Genomic DNA, 20,897 nt, shown 5'->3' on the forward strand with positions numbered 1-20,897 from the left:
CAAGAACATAAAGTCATTATCTTTTGTTTGTGGAGAAAGAAGTTCTAAGCATATAGCCTATTCAAATGGATCACTATGAATGAAATGTGAATTGTAAACCAAATAGCTACATACGGAGATATTGTATGGCCCCTGGTCCTAGCATAGATTTTTTTTTCTTATGATGACTGATGTATAGATGATTCACTTACTTTAGACAAATGTACTTGTTGTAAGTTGATTTGGATAAAAGTGTCTGCTAAATGTCAAAAATGTAAATGTAAATGTAAATGTAATTGTAGAGAAGAGAAGATACAGAGCATTGCTTTGCATTGATAGCTTTCCTTAAAGTGGTTGACAGACAACGCACCTGACAGGCCTGTTGTATGAATTTAACGATTTTTGGGGGTTAATATAGTTCTAAAAATGCTAGTAATAATAATATCAGCATGAACAATATAGGGTGTCATAGTTACACATAAACAACCTCCGATGATTCCCTTTCCCTTGATATGCCTTGGTAATACAGTGTAATCCCTAGTTAATGATATACGTTATCTGATAATCCTGCTTGATAAACAGGATTGTATAGCCACCCACCCCTAATTCCAAACCCTTCTTCCCCCTAAGGAATACTCCATAATCCCCACCATCAACATGGAGTTGAGGCAGGTCATTTTCATTAGATCTTGTAGCTAACCATTGCTTTATGAGAAAGAATTCCCCAGAAGGGATTTATTCCCAACACAGATTGAAGAGCAGACAGCTCTATGCAACAGGATGTAGACTTGATAGATGTCCCAGCTGAATGGTTTCTCCTTGTTATCTTGACATCTGGACAGACAGTAAGGATGTCTTACAAAATAGTAGATCATTGTGTACAGTGTATACGTCAGGAGGACTGCATCACGAGTATGAACTCATTTACTGTTTACAGAAAGAAAGCAACAGCATTCTAACCGTCATTATGAACAAAAACACTTGAATAAACTGACATTTTCATGTGTACTCATCATTATTTTGCGGGTGGTTATTGAATTGAAAACCTTTCGGTAATGACATCCAAGAAATAGAATCTTTCTGTAATCAGAAATGATTGTGAAGTGCTCTATGTATTAACAAATCCCATAGAACACCCCAAAGATACATGTTAAGAGACTCTGTTGATAAAAGAAAAACGCAACCCAATGATAAACATTCAAACACACTTGTCGTAATGGACATCACAAAACAGACAACATTTCACTTTTACCAAGATTACAGTAAGTTAACACTGGCCATTTGCTATATTGTGTTAATGTGGTTTAGATAATAACAATAAGGTTTTGGATTGTCTGACTGGATCAGGCAGGGCAGGGCAGGGCAGAGCGCTCTGCTCACAAGGGGCATGGCTTTTGTCAGAATCCTCCATCTGTGAGGTGTTGTAATAAGATCTCTGTGAACGGTGACTAGTACAAAACCCCCCACTCAGACTGAGGTGAGAGCATATCCAGACTGCTCAACTGAACATCCACACCACCAAATATAGGTAGGAATGATCCTTTTTCTCTACATGGCTCTCTCAGCTTCTTATTCGTACTTAAATATGCATTAGCGACAGCAATTAGAGTTAGAGGCTTTTATGCTCCATATGCAACAGGTTATTTAATGACATTACAGAACATGTGTATGATATTATTTCGGATATTTCATCATGTATGACTGTACATCTTAGTGCACGTATTTGCTCTATAAGATGCATGTGAATATCAATCTTATTGACCAAATTAACTCACTTTTAAATGTAATAAAACTGTTCAAACTTTCACAAGTGCTCAAAGAAGACAATTAGTGAATTGAATATGACAAATATGCCTTGCATTTGATATCACTTTATTTATCCATTGGTAGGCTGCTTCAGCAAACCACGTTTTAAGGTATTAATATATGAATGTATAATTAACCATCCGTGATTGAATATTGATACCATTGATTATAGAATAATTAGTAATTACGTTCTGTATGTTATTATGTTTTCTTATGTTCCTTTTACGATATGCACTCCAACCCTAACCCTAACCCTAACCCTAACCCTAACCCTTTCACTAGTGAATAATAGTAGCACATACAATATATGTAAGACCTAAACTAATGAAGAACACAGTACATGGGAGTGGTTGAGTGATGACCATTGCTTCGATATACAGCAGGCTCTTCCATTGCTTGGCAACTGTGTTGACCATAACCCCTAGCTTGTGAGGAGTCCTCCTGTATACTGGGTTCCGCAAACAAGCTGAGCGACAAGCCCAATTAGTGAAACTGATAGCCCCCCATCCACTGCCACTGCTAGGAAATGACAGGAAGCATAATGTTGATAATCAGATGTAATGTAATTAGTGGAAAATGATGTTATAATTATTTGACAGCTTCCAGTATCTCCTATTAGTTTCAATGTGCCATGTACATCCTTTAGAGATGTAGTGGAAATAGAACAGGTGTACTTTACATAATGCAAATGACATAATGCAAGTGATATACAATATGTTCTTAAGGGTCTCACAGAAACGGCACGTACAGTATAAGCAGAATAGGAGGACATACTGAATGTGCCTTTGAATTGTCCATGCAAATGTTTGGAAATGTTGATCTTAAGGTTGTCTAGTGCTGGTTTACATGATCCACAATAAAACAGCACATCTTCATCTGCACCCTGAACAGACATACAGTAGGATCTAGTTGTTTTGGGTATTGTGGATTTGCACAATCAACGTGTTGAATTCTGTTTAAAAATATCTGGTGCCAACAAACAGTGCATAATATATGTGTTTTTAACATCTCTGATTAAGTCTTAAACACAGTTATTAGCAAGTAATGCTTTATAATGCCACCTAGTCAATCCCATTAATATAAGGTACTGTATACAGGTGCCTTATGACAATGCTATTCAATATTTTCTTTTCTTTCATGCACAAATCAAGCCAACTGTGCTAATCTACACAGGTGTTAAATGAACGCCAGAGGAGAAGTGAATTAAATCAATTGCAGTGACCACATCCACTGAGGCTAGGTTGAATATTGATCCCCATCGAGAACAGTCATTCCTTTCCCAGTGAGAGAATCGGTCGGGCAACACCTTTGAGGAGAATCCAGATGCAAGTGAATAGATGTATGGGTTATGCCTCAACTATGTCAATATACAGTAGGAGGTTGCCTCTGGCTATCCTTACAGCATTAGCTTGTGAATCAAGAACAATACCCACATCGCATCTGTTCAAAACGACCAACATTAAAATGTGATACATATGTGTGTAGCACTGAACTGTGAAGTGGAGTGCTGAATAACCTCAATGTGACACATACAGAGTGGATAGAGGGATAGGAATAACAAACACCAGGCATGAGTAGTTACAGTACTGTGTATGAATGAACTCTATACACCAAAGGTCAAGGGGGATTTTCTTGCAAGAATCCATTCAGACCAGGACTGGAGGTATAATGGTCTCTCCAGCGTCATTCAGAAATGTGGCTTGATCTTTAAATTCGTTCCAGTTCATACAATACGAGAAGTCTGTCATCCCTTCTCGCCCAATCCAATCGCCAGGACAGCGGGGGGAAAGTCAAACAAGCTGCCTATCCCCCAGCTGTGTGGAACTTAATTGCTTTACTCAACAGAAGGGCTTTGACCTCCAAACTCTCCATGGACTTGACTGCCCTCCTTTAAAGGGGAAGTCATCTGTGTCCCTTTCACCTCCTGGTGAGACTGGCTTTGGGCTAAAGCACTAACCACCGTCTCTATCACAAAAAAATAACTTGTTTTGTTTCAATGTGTGTGTGTGTGTGTGTGTGTGTGTGTGTGTGTGTGTGTGTGTGTGTCTACACAGCCATTTTTCTTCATTTCAGTAAAAGTCTTCGTCGTTGAATCGTACTGCATGTAAAAGGGACCCTTATGCACTTCACCAAGGGCGTGTCAACACAAAACAGTTCCTATAAATGTATGATTGATGATGAAGATCCAGCCCTGGCATCCCAAAATGAGTTTGAGGTACGTCCAAGTTCAAAGATCACAAGTGTTGTTGTCTATGCAGAGTGTTGTTGAATGGAAATATGTCTTTGGCCTAAGTCACAGACACAAGTACAGTGTACAGTACCGCCGAATAACGAATAATTACCTAAAGTCCAGTTAAAGACAGCAAACTGATCTTCCATAGAGTGTCTGACCCTTCTAACCGGATGTTGTGTTTTGGCTAGGGGGGAATAGGAGGGGAGGGGAGGTGAGAGGAGTGAAGGGGGGGCAGAATTTATGTCTCCCTCCTTCAGTAGGAAACAGAGGGGGTGTCATAGCAGAGTACATTTTATAAACATTTACTGAGTACTTTTTACAAAACAGAGAAGGTTTACATAATCCTTCCCCCTGCTGCTTGACCTAAGACCATTCTATTTTACCCCTGTCATCCCCTGTCATCCAGCTGGCTCTCGAGGGTGATGTGGCATTGCTTCAGACCCTGGTGCGTAATAACCCAGAAGCCCTGAGCGATAGAGATGACACTGGAGCCGGTCCGCTTCACCACGCCTCCGCGGGAGGGAAAGTCGATATCATCCGATTCATCATCGGTGTCAGGGGCCCAGAGGGTGAGCAGCGTTTGGGTATTTGATTGTGGATAGTAAATTATATGTGTGCTTTGTGGTTTTTGTTTCTGGATCGGATCACGGTACACATTTGTGAGCTGTATTCCTTTTATTTACAATAATATTTTTTACTGTCATTGCTCCCACCTGTTCACCATTAGCTAATACCATCAACCAATATTTGTTTGGTTATTATACTCCGGGGATTATCCTTCAACCTGGGTTTCTCCATATAGTATTTATGACTCAGGAAAGGTCACCCACACAGTTGAAATGAAGCAAGTGCCACAAAGCGAGTATATCATCTTCCGGTGTTCCTGATGAATTGCTTGTAAAAGATGTAGGGTGGCATTAGATAAATATTTGCAACAGCAGTGCTGCTTGCTGTGGCAGGTTCCTGTTTCAATGACTGTGTGTGTATGTATGTGTGTGTGTGTGTGTGTGTGTGTGTGTGTGTGTGTGTGTGTGCGCGCTCGTGCGCGTGCATGTGTTTGTGTGTGTGTGTGTGTGTGTGTGTGTGTGTGTGTGTGTGTGTGTGTGTGTGTGTGCGTGTGTGCATGCGTGCATGTGTGTGTGTGCATTCATGCCTGTGTGTATGCTTGTCCCCCTCCCTTCCAGAGCTGAACACTTGTGATGAGCATAACAATGTGCCCCTACACTGGGCTGTGGAGAGGAACCAGGCAGGGAGCTGCACAGCTCTGCTGGACCTAGGAGCTGACCCTAATGTCCTCAACATGGCCCTGATGTCCCCCCTCCACCTGGCAGTCAGCCATGGGCACAACAGCCTGGTGGAGGTGAGTTACCATGACTCTAACCTGCCCTACAGTAGTGTTCCTGTCCCCTAGCAGACAACCTAAAGTCTTCAACAACATGCTGCTAATGTTCCCACCACACTTGGCCGTGAGCCACAACGAACACAACAACCTGAGATAGGAGCTAGCAGATAAGAGAGATGGGGACAGGTACTCATATATCATATACCGTTGTGTACATTATTCATGGTTTGGTTGCGGTCCTCACAGCTGCTGCTGTGTCACAGTAAGACAGACTCCAACCTGGAGGGACATCTGGGGAACACCCCTGTGATGTTAGCCTGCTCCATCAACAACTGTGAGGCACTCTGCATACTGGTAGGTGTGGCTCACCTACAGCACCATGTCGTGTTTGTGTGAATGTCATGTTCTCTCTCCTCTGTTGAATAAGTCAAACTTATTTTATATCTGAAAAATGAATCTATAGGCTGTTTTTTTCATGTCTTACCTGTACACTGCATGGGAGTTCTCAATCAACATTTAATGATAATGCAAGAAACATTGTAAATGTATCAAACAAAACAAAGAAAAGAACAATTATAGTACATGCAGACTTGGCTTTCATTTAGCCATTAGAACGCTTCCTATTCTCCAACATTGTTTGTGTTGTAGCTGGAGCACGGGGCGCTGCTGTGTCGTCAGAACAAGCTGGGCCACTTTGCTATCCACGCAGCTGCCTTCGCTGGTGCAAAGAAAGCCCTGGAGGTCATTCTGAAGGCTGGTATGACAACACAAATATTTGACTCACATTCAGTTTTTCACATTAGGCTTTTAAGTGCATTATATTGTTGGGGGAATGGGGAACATACCCTATCCATCACTTATGTTTAACGGTACCCATGGCAGCCATTTTGGAGCAGAATTCTCAAGTGAGGCTCCACCCAAACAAGCACTGATACAGTGTTTACCCAAAGTAGGAGGTCTGCTGATGAATCATACAGGACTGGAGAAATGTTTAGTGAAAGAACAAAATATTTGTGAAGTTTCTCAGTTTTGGACGGAAGAGGGATTCACATTCTTTAGCCTACGTCAGATTTATACAGCTGCCATGACTAAGGGAAAATGACTTGTGTAAGAGGACTAACATGTTTGCAATAAGTATGTCAACGAAATACAAATTATAGGGTTTGACTTTATAATAACATAATAAATAATGAACTCACTATTGGGGGGGTATATTATTATTAGGGAGGATGTCGTTGTTTGGAACTTCGAACAGTATAACTTGTTTGTTATATTAATAATTTGTGAATACATTCATAAATAGTTTATAAATTATTTGTAAATGTTTGCATCTACTATTCAGCATTTAGAAACATAAGCTGTACTAGCTAGCTATATGTTAATGAAAGCTGTAGACAGCACGTGTGCAGAGCTCTGTGAAGGCCTCTCATTGAAACCCTTATGTTGCTAGCTAACTGGCTAGTAGTGGAACTGTGCTAGATACCAGTGACAGTTAGTTTCATGGGTGTGATGATGGGTTTTGACTGTATTGTAGCTAATGACATTTGAATGTCAAATGTCATCGATGTCAAATGTCACTGAAATTGTTCAAAGAATACAAATCGATTGTCACTTCTTTTGTGGTTATGTGGGTTTTTTTGGTCATTCGAATGCTTCACTGTATGTGATATCTTTTTGATGTCAAACCTGCACAAATGGTCTAAAAATTGCTTATAAACAAAGATGAATAATTGCAACTTTAGATTTATAGAACATGAGGAACATTTAGGAAAAGGTGTCAGTAATGATGTCAAAATATATATATCAAGGTCTCCAAATGTATTATAAACTTTTATAAACATTTGTAAAGGGTGAATTGTTGCAATGTGTTTTCATTTGTTTAACAAATCATTTATAAATGTTTATGAATATAGTTATGAATAATTCACTAAGAATTGAACAATGTTGGAATAATAATTTGATGATAGTGAGATAATTATTTATTAATAGTTTATAAATGGCTTTATGAAAGTGAAAGTTATAAAGTTTTACCAATGGTAGAAGTAACTAATTTGAACAGGGCACAACCACAAACCTCAGAATAACTCACTGAGGCTGTTATAAGGGTTTCTACTCACTGTGTTTTTCTCTTGGCCAGGACAGGAGATGCTTTCCCCTAAGAGTAATCGTGATTCTAGTCCTTTTTTGTCTATTTGAACCACATAGATCACACAAGATCACAGTAGCACCCTATCATGAATAACTACACAGACGTTGAATGTGGGGCCACTCTCTTATAAGGTGAAGCAATTGTGGGCATAATGTGGGTCATTTTCTATCATTGACAACAGGAAATGAGGTAGGCCACTCAACTGAGAAACACATCAACTTCCTGGACAAGTCCTTTAGCAGTCCTCTCCACCTGGCCGTGCGCGGAGGAAACATAGAGGCCATCAAGTTCTGCATTGCCAAGGGAGCCAGAATCGACCAGCAACAGGTGAGGATAGAACACGTTTCACAATAGCGTTTTTGAATCACAATAGCTCTCCCTGTTTGTCATCAATGTCCATTCATAGGTTTCGATTAAGAGTTACTTTCCAAAAAGCTATACAGTATATCCATTTACATTTTGTCATGTTACTCTACATTTATCATAAACATTTTTAATAATCAATTACTTAAATAATGAATTACATTTTATGGAAGAAAAAGTACATTTTTTAAAATGGTGGATATAGCATTTAGCAACAAAACATTTCAATATACCAAAGCAATTTACATAATTTCCATTGATTTACATTAGTCTCTTTTGACTACACCTGTAGAACATTACTCAAGCAAATGAGCAGATACCTGTCCCCATCCACTGACTCCCCTCCACCTGGCAGTGAAGTGTAGTATCTCTCCCAGCATGCCCACAACCATCTGGGAGTGATCAAGCCCCTCCAACCCCATGTCCAGAGGCAGGATGATCAGTGAGAGAACCAGTAATAGCCTCAGATGGTTCAATGGATACAATTACCTCCACTTATGTTGTGGGGTTGAGTGGGGGCAATCACTGCCCTGCTTCTGCCGCTTCTGGTTATGTCATTAAGGGCTTGTGTTCCCCTTCCTCTAGTGGTCAGGGCCAACAGATAGAGTAGCCCTCCTTATGTTACACTGGAGGTGCCTCCCCTGGCTCTCACACAGTCTCCACTCCAAGATAAGGCTGGGGTTTGTTTTGTGTTATGTTGATGGTTTTTATCTGTAATAGTAATACCACATACTGTAGTATCTGATCTAGTTTATTCATGTTAGTGCAGAACAGCCTCTCACTATGGGTGAGTGTGTGTGTGTGTGTGTGTGTGTGTGTGTGTGTGTGTGTGTGTGTGTGTGTGTGTGTGTGTGCGCGTGCACGTGTGTGCATGCGTGCGTGAGTGTGTGTGTGTGTGTGTGTGTGTGTGTGTGTGTGTGTGTGTGTGTGCGCGTGCGCGTGTGTGCATGCGTGCGTGAGTGTGTGTGTGTGTGTGTGTGTGTGTGTGTGTGTGTATATGTGTGTGTGTGTGTGTGTGTGTGTTGGTGTGGTTTGTTTGTCTATCATTGTTTCTCCTTGTTCTCACTTGTTTTGCACTGAAGGTTGACAAGTCCACAGCGCTGCACTTTGCCTGCACCCAGGGTGCTATAGAGGCAGTTAAAGTTATGCTGTCCTCATACAGCCAAGTAGAGGACATCATCAACCTCCCTGACGGTGCCTGTCAGACCCCCCTGCACAGGTGGGTCATTGTCTCATACGCACCACTATCTACCTATCTATATTTGATTGATATACAATTGATGATAAGAACCTTATTCCATGCTCCGTTTATTTAGCTTTTTAGACAGTAACCAAGGTTACTATCATGCATATGCTGAGCAAATAGGATTCCACCTGCTAATATCAACATCATTACACCATCATAAAAACTGAATGATAAATATAAAAAGCTACTGCATGGATGGGGATGATGAGAAACACTGTATATGCCCCTCACATCCTGTGTCTGGCACAGAGAGTGATGGAGATGAGTGCTGAGATAAAAAGATAGGTGGCAGCCATGTCATATTTACCTTTCCAGACCGTATTCTTCACCTAGCAAACATCAGCTCAAACAACCTTTCACAAGTCAACTGACAATGAATAGCCCCCCACCACTGGCATCAACCACGACTTTTCCTTTGTCCATCTGATGGACTGATTGTACTGTAGATTGTACTGTAGATTGTACTGTAGTACAATCAGGCCAGTGTGTAGAATTTATACCAGCATCTCTTACCCTTTTTGGCACTAGAGACCTGATTACTGATTACTGATCACTTGAGGATCACTGAAACAAAACTAGCATTGTTGAATCATCACCCAATCTATTCAATGTCAAACAAGCTGTTAGGGATAAAACACTGGCTGTTACTGTACGACCCCTGGCTGATCTGGCCCACGACCTCTGAGCCTTAAAACCTCGCCGTCTCCTCTCCCCTGACCTCAGCATTACCCTAGTGAGGATGTTTCAGGATTATCAGCTCAGAGAAAACTGTCCATCCATGGAATACCCCCCTTCCTTCCCATATGTCTGTTTCCATATGTCTGTCATTGTAATGCTCAGAATAGGATAAGGAATCATTCAAACTGTATATATCCTGGACATGATGACTCGTTGACGATCCCATGTTTATGTCCCACATATAAAACCCTAAGTCTTACTGTTGATAAAGGACAATGTAAGGTAGAAAAGCTTGTTGATCGAGATCATGCATTTCCCTTTCCAGGGCCACAGTATTTGACCACATAGAATTGGTGGAGTACCTCATTTCAAAGGTAAATACAAGACACACACACACACACACACACACACACGCACACACGCACACACGCACACACGCACACACACACACACACACACACACACACACACACACACACACACACACACACACACACACACACACATACACAGAAAGCACAGCTTGATTTAGATATCATCATCATCAGTAGACCACCCCAGCCCTTCATTCTACTGTGTGCAGTGACTGCATGAAATAGATACCATTAAATTAATTGTCCGCTTCCCCAGCCCACATCCAGCTCTCATTGATTGTGTGTGTTTTAGAGCATGCTGCCTTGGGTATTGTGTTTGTTTAAAGGGATTGGATAATCAACACAGCCATTGAGGGTAACTGGTGGGTTTAAATAACACAAACACAGGCGTTCACAACATGGGTGCTAATACAATGCGCTATTTGTCTGTGTCAGCGGTAGGCTTTAAGTACAGTAATACACAGTCCTAGAACAATCTTTGTCAAAGGTAGTTTTTGACAATGAACATGGGTGTATATTCCTATCATATCCTGTACGGCTCACATCTTGAATCTGTTGAAAGTGTGCCTGTAACATTTTGTATTCATGTTTGTCTGAGGTCAATAAAAAAAGATGCTTACAAAACAGCAGTATACTGTTTATTGAGGGTAAATTCTTTGTTTAGGGTGCAGACATTGACTTTATAGACTGTAAAGGACATTCCCCCCTGCTACTGGCTACTAACTGTGAAGCATGGAGAACTGTGGCTCTACTACTATCCAAAGGTAAGCTACTCCCTCCAATGCAGATTTTACTGTACAACATGGCAGGTAACATGTCTGTGGGGACATAACTCAGGTTTTCGTGTGTGTGTGTGTGTATGTGTGTGTGTGTGTGTGTGTGTGTGTGTGTGCCCATATGTGCGTGTGTGTGTTTGTGTCATTCTCAGGGGCGAATGTGAACATAAAGGACATATGTGGGTGCAACTTTTTGCACCTTGCCATTCTGCAGCCCAAGGGTCTGAAAAATCTCACAGAGGAAATTCTTCAGGTAGAGTTGTGCCTGGAGTTAAACAGCCATTTTTTTGGTGTCAGTGGTTGAAGTTCTTGCAAAGGGGTGCCGTTAAACAGAATTAAATCGTTTCACTTTCCCCCGTGAACAATTTGCCCTGAGTCTGTTAGTTACTTGAGTTCAAGGCTGGCTGATTTAAGTTCATTACACTCTCTCTGGGCCAAATGATGGCTTTTTAAAACCATCTAGAGCTTTGCCAAAAGCCTCCCTTATGTTGTTTCCTCCATTAAGAGACGAGCCAAAATGAAACAGAGGTAATGAACTTCAGCAGACCCTCTGGGGTGTAAGACAGTGACTGAACATATTGTGTGTGTGTGTGTGTGTGTGTGTGTGTGTGTGTGTGTGTGTGTGTGTGTGTGTGTGTGTGTGTGTGTGTGTGTGTGTGTGCTTGTGGGTGCTTGTGGGTGCTTGTGTGTGTGGGTGCTTGTGGGTGCTTGTGTGTGATGTCCCCCCTACAGCACAGCAGTGTGAAGGAGCTGCTGGTCTCTGAGGATAACGATGGCTGTACTCCCCTCCACTACGCCTGTAGGCTGGGCGTCCACGACTCTGTCAGGAACATGCTGGGCCTCTCAGGGCAGGTCTGCCTGGGACGCAAGTCCAAGGACAAGAAGTCCGGCCTGCACTTTGCTGCCCAGTGAGTGTGATTATGAATAGAGTAGTTATGATACATATTAAGCTCCAACTGCTCTTGAGAAGTGGACAGATGAAAACAAATCCCCCTATTAGACTTTAATAGTACTTTCACCTCTCCTCTCATCTAAGAAGAGGAAGCCACTTTAGACTACTGAAATATACTCAAGAGCTTATCTCTGATGAATTACAACAAGGTGAACTTCAAACACATTTTGATCATTAACCAATCAATTAATCATCTATATACAATGGGATGCCATCCTACAATAGAATCCAATTAACGGCAGATGTAAGAACATGTAATGGAAGGTTCTAGATAGCGTGAAATGAGAGAACATTAGGCGTGCATAATATGAATTGTTCCATGATCGATTTCACACCACCAGTCATCGTCTGCATTAGAGATACTGTAGGGGGCAAATGAAGGTATTTCTGTGATACAGTGACTAGGTGCTGCTGCACCAAAAGATCAGCCAAAGTAAGAAGTTTGGGTCTTGGAAATATTGTAGACAAACTCCACAATTAGAAATTAGGTGCACATGAATTGGTTTTGTGTTTTCTATGTGGGTTTATTTTTTCTGTTAATTTGCCCTGGTATTATTTACCTGGTCAAGATCTTAGACTACACACCAGAGCTCTCTATTTCCTCCTCCTCCTCCTCCTCCTCCTCCTCCTCCTCTCCCTCGTCCTCACCCTCCTCCTCCTCCTCCTCCTCTTCCTCCTTCTCCTCCTCTTCCTCTTCTTCCTCCACCTCCTGTCTTTCCTCCCAGGTAGTTTCCCTCCTACTGTAACCCTCCCTCTCTCCTGTCAGGTATGGGCGCATTAACACCTGCCACCGGCTCCTGGAAACCATCAGAGACTCCCGTCTGCTGAATGAGGGGGATGAAAAGGGTCTGACTCCTGTTCATCTGGCCTCAGGAGGGGGGCACACAAAGGTGGTGGAGCTGCTGCTACGCAAAGGGGCCCTCTTTCACAGGTACACACACACACACACACACACACACACACACACACACACACACACACACATACACACACACTGTAGTATAGAGTCACAGATACACAGACACAACCAACCACACATGTAGCTATAGTACATAGAGAAGCAGAGAGGTGCTGTAACTCTCATTTGACCTCAGTATCCCAGACACGAGGCAGATGATGCTGTGTAATTGTTTCTAAACCCTGTTGGGTGTTTGTGTGGGGGGCTTGTCTCTCTAATCCTCAGCGATTACAAAGGCTGGACATGTTTACACCATGCAGCGAGTGAAGGATACACACAGACCATGAAAATCCTCCTGACTGCCAACCTCAAGCTGCTGGACAAAACAGATGAGGACGGGGTGGGGAAGACTTTCCTATTTCATCCTGTGTTTTTCAAAGTTCGATTCTGTCCAAGCAAATATGTGTTGTTGTTGATTCACATCATTATATTGTGTGAGATCATTCATAAACTTTGTACAGTACACCCCATTGAACATGGGATGATTATTAAAGGGGAAATCTGGGATTCAAGCAACAAAGCGGTCAAACCCAGTGACCTTTTATTTGGTAAACAGCGGAAGGATGGGGGTGGAAAAATGACAAACAGAGCTATGGGATGCAGGGACTGACCATCCATGAGATCAAAATGATAGTTTTAACCATGTGTTAATGCTATGCATTGTTTGTTTACAATAACTTTTTTTACAAGCAATGGAGTAAAACCTCTTATCCCTCTCAATGAGCAGAGGAGTAAAGTGTCTTGTTGTGTGTTTTGGTTGATGTATCAGAACACTGCCCTCCACATTGCTGCCAGAGATGGTCACGTTTCTGCTGTAAGGCTCTTACTGGTGAAGGGGGCCGACATCATCCTCAACAAGAATGACTCCTCCTTCATGCACGAAGCAATACACCATGGGAGGGAGGAAGTGGTCAATGCCATCATTGATAGTGACAGGTTAGTCTGTTTTACCAATGAGTGGTGAGGGACATCAATATGATAACTGCTTACGTAGTCTTGCCGTGCTAAAATTGACTACCCTGCTGACTGTTAGTTCTAACAATGGCCAATGCTAGACATATTGTACCATAACTGTAATGCCAAGTTGTTAACTTGTTTGTTTGTTTGTTACAGATGTAGTGATATAATTAGAAAGTTCAATCTTGGTTCTGACCAGAGATGTCCAGTGCTGGATCTGATCGAGTTTCTGCCCGTGTCTTACAAGGTTTGCTCTTACTAACCAAATTAACATACTCAATGGGGTGTTTCTGTAGCCCAACATTTGGGCCCCTAGTGTAAATGATTTTCTCTCTCTTTTGACTGGGCAGCACCTGCTAGATCGCTGTGTGAAAGAATCAGAGGATGATTCCAACAGTCCTGACTACAATGTTCGTAACTGATACAACAAGCATCATCAAAACAATACACAAAATCAATAAAATACCTCATTATTTCCCATTAATTTCTTGAATATCCTATAGGCTTACTTTGACCATGAGAAGTAAAGGTTGACTTTCCCTGTTGTGTAGATCGAATACAATTTCCAGTGGCTTCAGGCTCCGATCATTCTGAAGAAGCATGAGAGAACCAACAAACACCTGCGGGTTCAGCCTCTCTCTGCGCTGAATGTAAGTACCTCCAACCTTTCCTCATTAACACCTTCTGTAGAGCAGAATTGACTGTACTGTAGGAGAACAGAAGTACTGTACCACTGCCGTGAGGCTGAAGAGGAGATAATGAACTGATACAATGTTCCACATAATCAGAAACCTCTCATGAATTGTGGTGAACTACTGTACTGTAATACTCAAATGTACTGGCATGAAGAAGTTCAGTACAGCAAAGCCATGAGAAGAAAAGGTGGTCTGCTTCACTTGCATTGAGCATAAGGGGGGGGTTGGAAAAGAGGTTGTTATAAAACATAGAAAAGCAATATTCAACTCCCACCACCAGGATTGTGTCAAATGTAAATGTGGTGATATGGTAGTCAGTGTGTATACCTGGTTGTACCTTATTGGTCTCTGCTTCAACAAAGCACTGAATACTCCATGTTAAAATGTTAAGGCCTTTGTTGACTGAGTGTCCTATCATGGTTGTAAAGATTGCAAGGAGTTTTCTGCTTCTGTGTCCTCAGGCCATGGTGAGGTACAACCGTATAGAGCTCCTCACCCACCCTGTCTGCAAAAAATACCTGGAAATGAAGTGGTCTGTACTGTACTGCTAGATTCACAATTAGAAGTATTTCTTCTTAATAGCGTTCTTCAATTCAACATATGTTAACCACTGGGCACCACCGTTGTATTCCTACCTTCAGGGTGGCATATGGGAGTACCGCTCACATCCTCAACCTGTTTGTGTACCTGCTGGGGCTGTTGCCTCTCACCCACCTCATAGTCACCCTGAGGCCCAGTTTCAACATCACGGGCCCAGCCAACACCTCCTCTGTCACCATGGTGCCCATCTCCTTCAAAGAGGTACGCTGATGCTACTGCCAGGCGCTGACGATTTAACAGGTGCTGGTCGCTCGGCTGGAATGACCAACGAGGAGAAAAACCAGGGGCTTCAACTAATAGAGCAGATGCTTTGAGTTGATGAACAATAACGGGTGTTTTGTGTTTGAAAACAAAAGTGTATGTATGAGTGCATGAGAAGACAGAATGGTTGCCAGAATGAGTTTGACAGTTTGACAGTTTGGATAGGGAACAAAAGAGGTAGCAGCAGCCTATCCAAAACCATATTGATTTACCACATTTTAGTTTATTCCCAAAGGCCGACTAAAAACATACACTTAACATGATACTCCGAGGTCTTACATACTGTAGAAGGTGATGTCCCTCCTGTTTCCGAGCAGAGATAACGTGTTCACACACATCCCTCACTCCCCGTAGCGATGGGCCCGATGGGAGGCGGAAATAGCCTGTGATTCATGTGGCCTTGTTGGCCAGATCTGTTTGCCTTTGACAAGACCATTTTATGTCCTATTACTTTTAATGCCTTCTATCATAATCACATATGCATTTCCTAGGTAATAACCTTGTCCTTGTCCTATTACTTAATTTACTCACTTTCATTATGAACTGTGAGCCATTCATCACGCACCCCCAGTGTCAAGGTTAAAAACACCCTGACTCCTCTCTCATTGGCCACGTTACTATTTGTCTTTATGGAGCCCAGGAATTTCCACACTCACACATTACATCAACATTATGTCATGGTAGATTTGCATAAATGCAGTTATGATAGAGGGCTCAAGGCGTGGCAGATTCAATTTAAGCCCAAGCTAATGGCTGTTAAATAGATTCTCTATGAGGGGACTACATTACTGTAATACTGCACTCTACTCCCTGTATCACTCTGAAGATGTTTATCTCTTGCTCCCCCATGCAGCAAAGTGTCTTCCTGTCCATCTGTATGGGTATGGTGCTGGTCATGAACATCTATGCCATTGGGAAGGAGCTGGTGCAGCTCTCACAGCAGGTGAGTCAAGCCATAATGACATCACTTCCCAGAATGCACTGGCCCGGCTTATAAATCTCTCCGCAGGTCAGAGGAGCCTTCAGACCTGACATGAGCCTCTGGTGAAGGACACACGAACCATCACGTGTGACGGATCAGGGACTCTCTGATTTAGACCTGTATGAGCGACATGGCATGGAAACGTCATCATTGCAACTTTCTCTGCCTAGCTTTGTGGCTAGAGCATTTTTATCAAAAAAATTCTATAGCATATATGAAACTTTGGTTGAGCAGTGAAATATGATTGTGACTTTGTTTGTTCCAATATCGCCTAAATTGTCTTTTTCTTTCGTCTAAAAGCGCATGAATTACTTCAAGGACGCCTCTAACGCATCAGACTGGATGGCGGCCGTCTTCTCTCTCATCTTCATCATCCCCCTCTTCTTCAGTGATGTAGGAACTTTACACTGGCAGGCAGGGGCATGGGCTATCTGCATATCCTGGATCAACTGTCTCCTTTATCTCCAAAGGTACCATACAACTAGCCTGATCAAATAAATAAGGAAAACAAAAAATACAGCTGGACCTCTACTCTAACAAACTTGCTTTTGTTTATTCTGTCTGTAGGTTTGAACATTTTGGGATTTACGTGGTGATGTTTGGGGAGATTATGAAGACACTGCTCAGCATCATCGTTTTGTTCTTCTTCCTGATGTTGGCCTTCGCCTTATCCTTCTACGCCCTGTTGCTCAACCAGGTGAGAAGAGAGACCAAGATACAAAAGCAATCAATTAATAACTGAAATAATTATTATAAACACCTGTGGAGTTTTGTTCAAAGTAAAATAGGTGGTCATGATAGCCCCATTACATTTACTTCTTTCATTTCCTCTCAGAAAGAGTTTCAAAGTCTGTACCTCTCGGTGGTACAGACGTACGTGATGATGGTCGGAGAGCTAAACTACCAAAGCAACATCCTGGAGGTCTTCCTTAACAACGAACTTCCCTTTCCTTTCCTGACCTATGCTGTTTTTGTGGTCTTCATTCTGTTGATGCCAATACTTCTCATGAACCTGATGGTAAGCATCTCAATAGCTCAAAGTGGCTTCTTCGCCTGGCCTCCATCTACACAGATTTGAAAATAGTGATATCGGGGTTGTTCTTCCACTTATCTACTGCCAAAATGCACCTGCACTTTCCACAGAAAGAGGAGGTCAATGCTAATTGTTGATGCTCATTGCTGAACCCAGTAAATGTTGATTGTTCTCATTTGTCTCCCTTTGGGTGTGTTGTAGATTGGTCTAGCGGTTGGAGACATCGCTGAGGTACAGAGAAATGCCTCTCTAAAGAGAATAGCGATGCAGGTGTGTATCTGTATAATGTCTACAAGGAAATTGTAAAAAAAAAAAATGTAAAAAATAATGAGTTCAATTTCAAACAATGTCGATTTGAGCAATGTACTGTAGGATACATTTTTTATTTATACGGACAACACAAGTTGTCTGTATAAATATAGCCTTTGCAATATATAGTAAGTCCTCAAAATGACATACTTGCTGATTGCTGATTGACTAAAAGCCTTTTCCATTTCAGATTGACCTCCACACCAATCTGGAGGAGAAGCTGCCTTACTGGTTTATGAAGCGAGTGGACCAATCGTCCGTCACAGTCTACCCCAACCGCACGTGCTCTAAGGTGATGTCTGCAGTAGAAAATGAAATGATGTTGATCAATATAGGCACGAAATTGAGCTCTTTACCTTTTCCGAACTACCAGTATGGCGGATCCTTCTGAATAATCAATAGTCTTTGTTTTTGTGTTTTGTTTTACAATAGTCTTTCTGGAGTCCCAGAGAGGCTCACGAAGTTCGTGCTCGCCTGCAGACCAACTCACACAACATAACTCCTCTGGAGTATGAAGTCCAAAGACAGAAGTACAGGTAACAGACACACATTGGTAAATGTAAAGGCAACATTCCCCATTCATGTTGTCGCTGCCATGACAAAACCTCATGAGACCTCATGACTTGGTTAGAGACTAAACAGTGGGTAACAAATTTGACAAAACAAGACCTATCAATGATTGGAGATGAACAATGATGACACTGACGTGTGCAATGGGGTCAGAGTGAAGTGAGGGTACACATATACACAGAGTGTGTAACAGTTCAGTGGTTGAGCGTAATGGCTGATGTGACAGCAGTCTCTAGTGGACATTATGCAAAACACACAAGGGGCCTGTCTTCTGCTCAGAGCCCCGGTAGTCAGTATACATGTCCAGATGGTAACTCAAATCCCAAAATAGCAACACTTCACTTCCAGCATTTGTAGAGAATTAAAAAAGTTAGCCTCACATGCCAAATGTCTAGGACTGTTCTACACGGCAGTTGAACACGACTTTGTTGAAGTTAACCAAAGTGTATTTCTCTCTGATGCAGGCTGAAGGAGATGTCCAGTGTGTTGGAGAAGCAGCATCACCTCCTGAAGCTCATCATCCAGAAAATGGAGATCACCTCCGAGGCCGATGAGCACGATGGCCCAACAGAGGTCAAAGATTTCCATCTAAGGTCAAAGTGGGGTCAAAGGACGGTCAAACGGTCCAAGTGGCTCCCCCTCTTAAAGGCCATTGAGCACAAAAAATGATCTATTAACTGTCATATCCACTTACAGTAGCATGAAAAGCACTGCATCATTTACTTACAAATATTACAGACTAGGCTTGAAGTAGTTTTTATACATGACCTCTACTATGATGTGAAAATGAACGCACAAGTAAACAAATACCACAGCAAACTGCTGCTCATGCAAATAAACAGTCAGACTACATATTGCATGAATCACTTATTGCCATACAGTACATATAGTTAGTATACTCTGTGTTGTAAAAGCCATTATTATATTATCTTTCCCCCTCTCTCTCTCTCTCTCTCTCTCTCTCTCTCTCTATATATATATATATATATATATATATATATATATATATATATATATATATCTTTCTCTTTATTTATAATGTATATGTATATTTATATCATGTACCTAATTACAAATTAACATATATTTCATTCTGTGCATCTTTCTGTGGACCTGTTTAGCAGGTTTTAAAAAGCTGTTTCATGTGAAACCAATAAAGAATGGCGAGCCTCATCTGATTTGGTAGATATAGAACTATTGAAAGATTGTACTTTAGTGATTTAATTTGTTTTGCCTCACATGCTCCAACAAGATAAAAGGTACATAAAAACACAATGCCACATTAATAACATCAACATATTAAAAACACAAGGCATATAAACTTGTTAGCATAAACCTGTTATACTTACCAAAAAACCTAAAACAGTCTCCACAGAGACTCTTGTGGGTGTGTGGGTATGAGGGTGTGTGTGATGAGTAAAGGGAAGCACATGAATAAGACATAGCCGTGGATGGCAGTATGCCCCTGTGTGATGGATGCACTCATGAGTTCTCTCCAGGCAGATTCAAAGAGAAAGGCCCTGAACCATACTATGCTAACCTCCGCAGACAACCCGAATTTCCAACCCAATAATACCTCAGAAAGTCCTCTCTTTGTGTAGAGGAATTAACATGTAAATTCCAACTGGCTGTGGGCCCAAGTCTAATAACCTTGTAAGGCTTTGTCGAATGGTGGATTTATGTCTTTCCTACGAGAGAAAGAAGGGGGGACAGGGATAATTTTAATTCATTAATTACACAGATAGTATGCCCTGTGGCCCCGAGATAGACACCGATGGAGACATCAAGAAGGGGGGCTTTAGGAGATATGGTTCTTTGACCAGTGCCATGATCATTTTATCGTCTATTAACCTGAAGAGAGTGGTGTTCATTAAAACAGCTCAATTGACTTTAAATATCACAGCTAAATAGTAAACATATATACTCCTTTGCTCCATGCTGGATTCTATCGCTACATGTTGCTCCAGAAATAATTTGGTAACACTTTATCTGGATAGTCCATCTATAGATGATCTACAAACTATCAACAGACTGTCAGTAACATGTCAACTGCATGTCTGTTGATATGCAACATACAGTAGATGCCTCCTTGCTGCATATCAACAGACATGCACATTACAAGTTACTGACAGTCTGTTGATAGTTTGTAGATCATCTATAGATTAGCTATCCAAATAAAGGGTTAGGACAGTACTACTACAGATGGTTTATAGATATTCAACTAACTATAAACAAACTGTTCAACTAACTGTCAATAACCCTTACCCTCAACCTAAACCTAGTAAATTGTTGCATGCCAACTAAGTTGCAGTTGATAGTCTACAGATGCTCAAACTATCAACAAACTGTCTAAGGAGGGACTATCAAAATAAAGTGCTAACGATGATTCTACAACTGTTTCATTCCCACAGTGTGTGACTCCCACCCATGGCATAAGACACATTGCTATGCCGAGCGACCGGTTCAACACTGGCGTTTGAAGCAAAGATGTAAAAAAAAAAAAAAAAAAAAAAAGAGTGCCCACATCTGTCAGAGATCTGTACGGAGCATCAATGCATTACATGGCCTCCCCCTCTTCATTTTTCCCTGGGGTAAACAGCACACTAACAGGCTAGCCATTCGCCACAGTAGCCT

General features: G+C 41.7%; 1 protein-coding gene across 1 annotated transcript; it reads left to right on the plus strand.

Annotated features, from left to right (window-relative positions):
- Window positions 1-1,475: 1,475 nt before the first annotated feature.
- Window positions 1,476-19,180, plus strand: trpa1b (transient receptor potential cation channel, subfamily A, member 1b). The gene is made up of 28 exons (XM_083664843.1): window positions 1,476-1,507; window positions 3,840-4,000; window positions 4,425-4,587; window positions 5,203-5,378; window positions 5,607-5,714; window positions 6,009-6,117; window positions 7,691-7,836; window positions 8,955-9,091; window positions 10,122-10,170; window positions 10,835-10,934; window positions 11,099-11,199; window positions 11,679-11,854; window positions 12,665-12,829; window positions 13,082-13,196; window positions 13,626-13,792; window positions 13,970-14,060; window positions 14,164-14,223; window positions 14,365-14,463; window positions 14,970-15,040; window positions 15,150-15,309; window positions 16,223-16,312; window positions 16,652-16,821; window positions 16,919-17,048; window positions 17,187-17,369; window positions 17,586-17,654; window positions 17,884-17,985; window positions 18,126-18,229; window positions 18,728-19,180. Exons 2-28 carry the CDS (start codon window positions 3,905-3,907, stop codon window positions 18,930-18,932), a joined length of 3,342 nt encoding a protein of 1,113 aa, XP_083520969.1. The 5' UTR covers window positions 1,476-1,507; window positions 3,840-3,904; the 3' UTR covers window positions 18,933-19,180.
- The last annotated feature ends 1,717 nt before the right edge of the window (window positions 19,181-20,897 follow it).

The sequence above is a fragment of the Argentina silus genome (assembly GCF_951799395.1).
Source record: "Argentina silus genome assembly, chromosome: 1".
NCBI classification, from domain to species: Eukaryota; Metazoa; Chordata; class Actinopteri; order Argentiniformes; family Argentinidae; genus Argentina; species Argentina silus.

Excerpts from the sequence above, each read along its gene's own strand:
- trpa1b (XM_083664843.1), top strand. The coding sequence starts at position 3,905 with ATGCACTTCACCAAGGGCGTGTCAACACAAAACAGTTCCTATAAATGT. Across the intron at positions 11,855-12,664 it reads GGCCTGCACTTTGCTGCCCA|GTATGGGCGCATTAACACCT; the intron begins GTGAGTGTGATT and ends CTCTCCTGTCAG. Across the intron at positions 14,224-14,364 it reads CCAACAGTCCTGACTACAAT|ATCGAATACAATTTCCAGTG; the intron begins GTTCGTAACTGA and ends CCTGTTGTGTAG.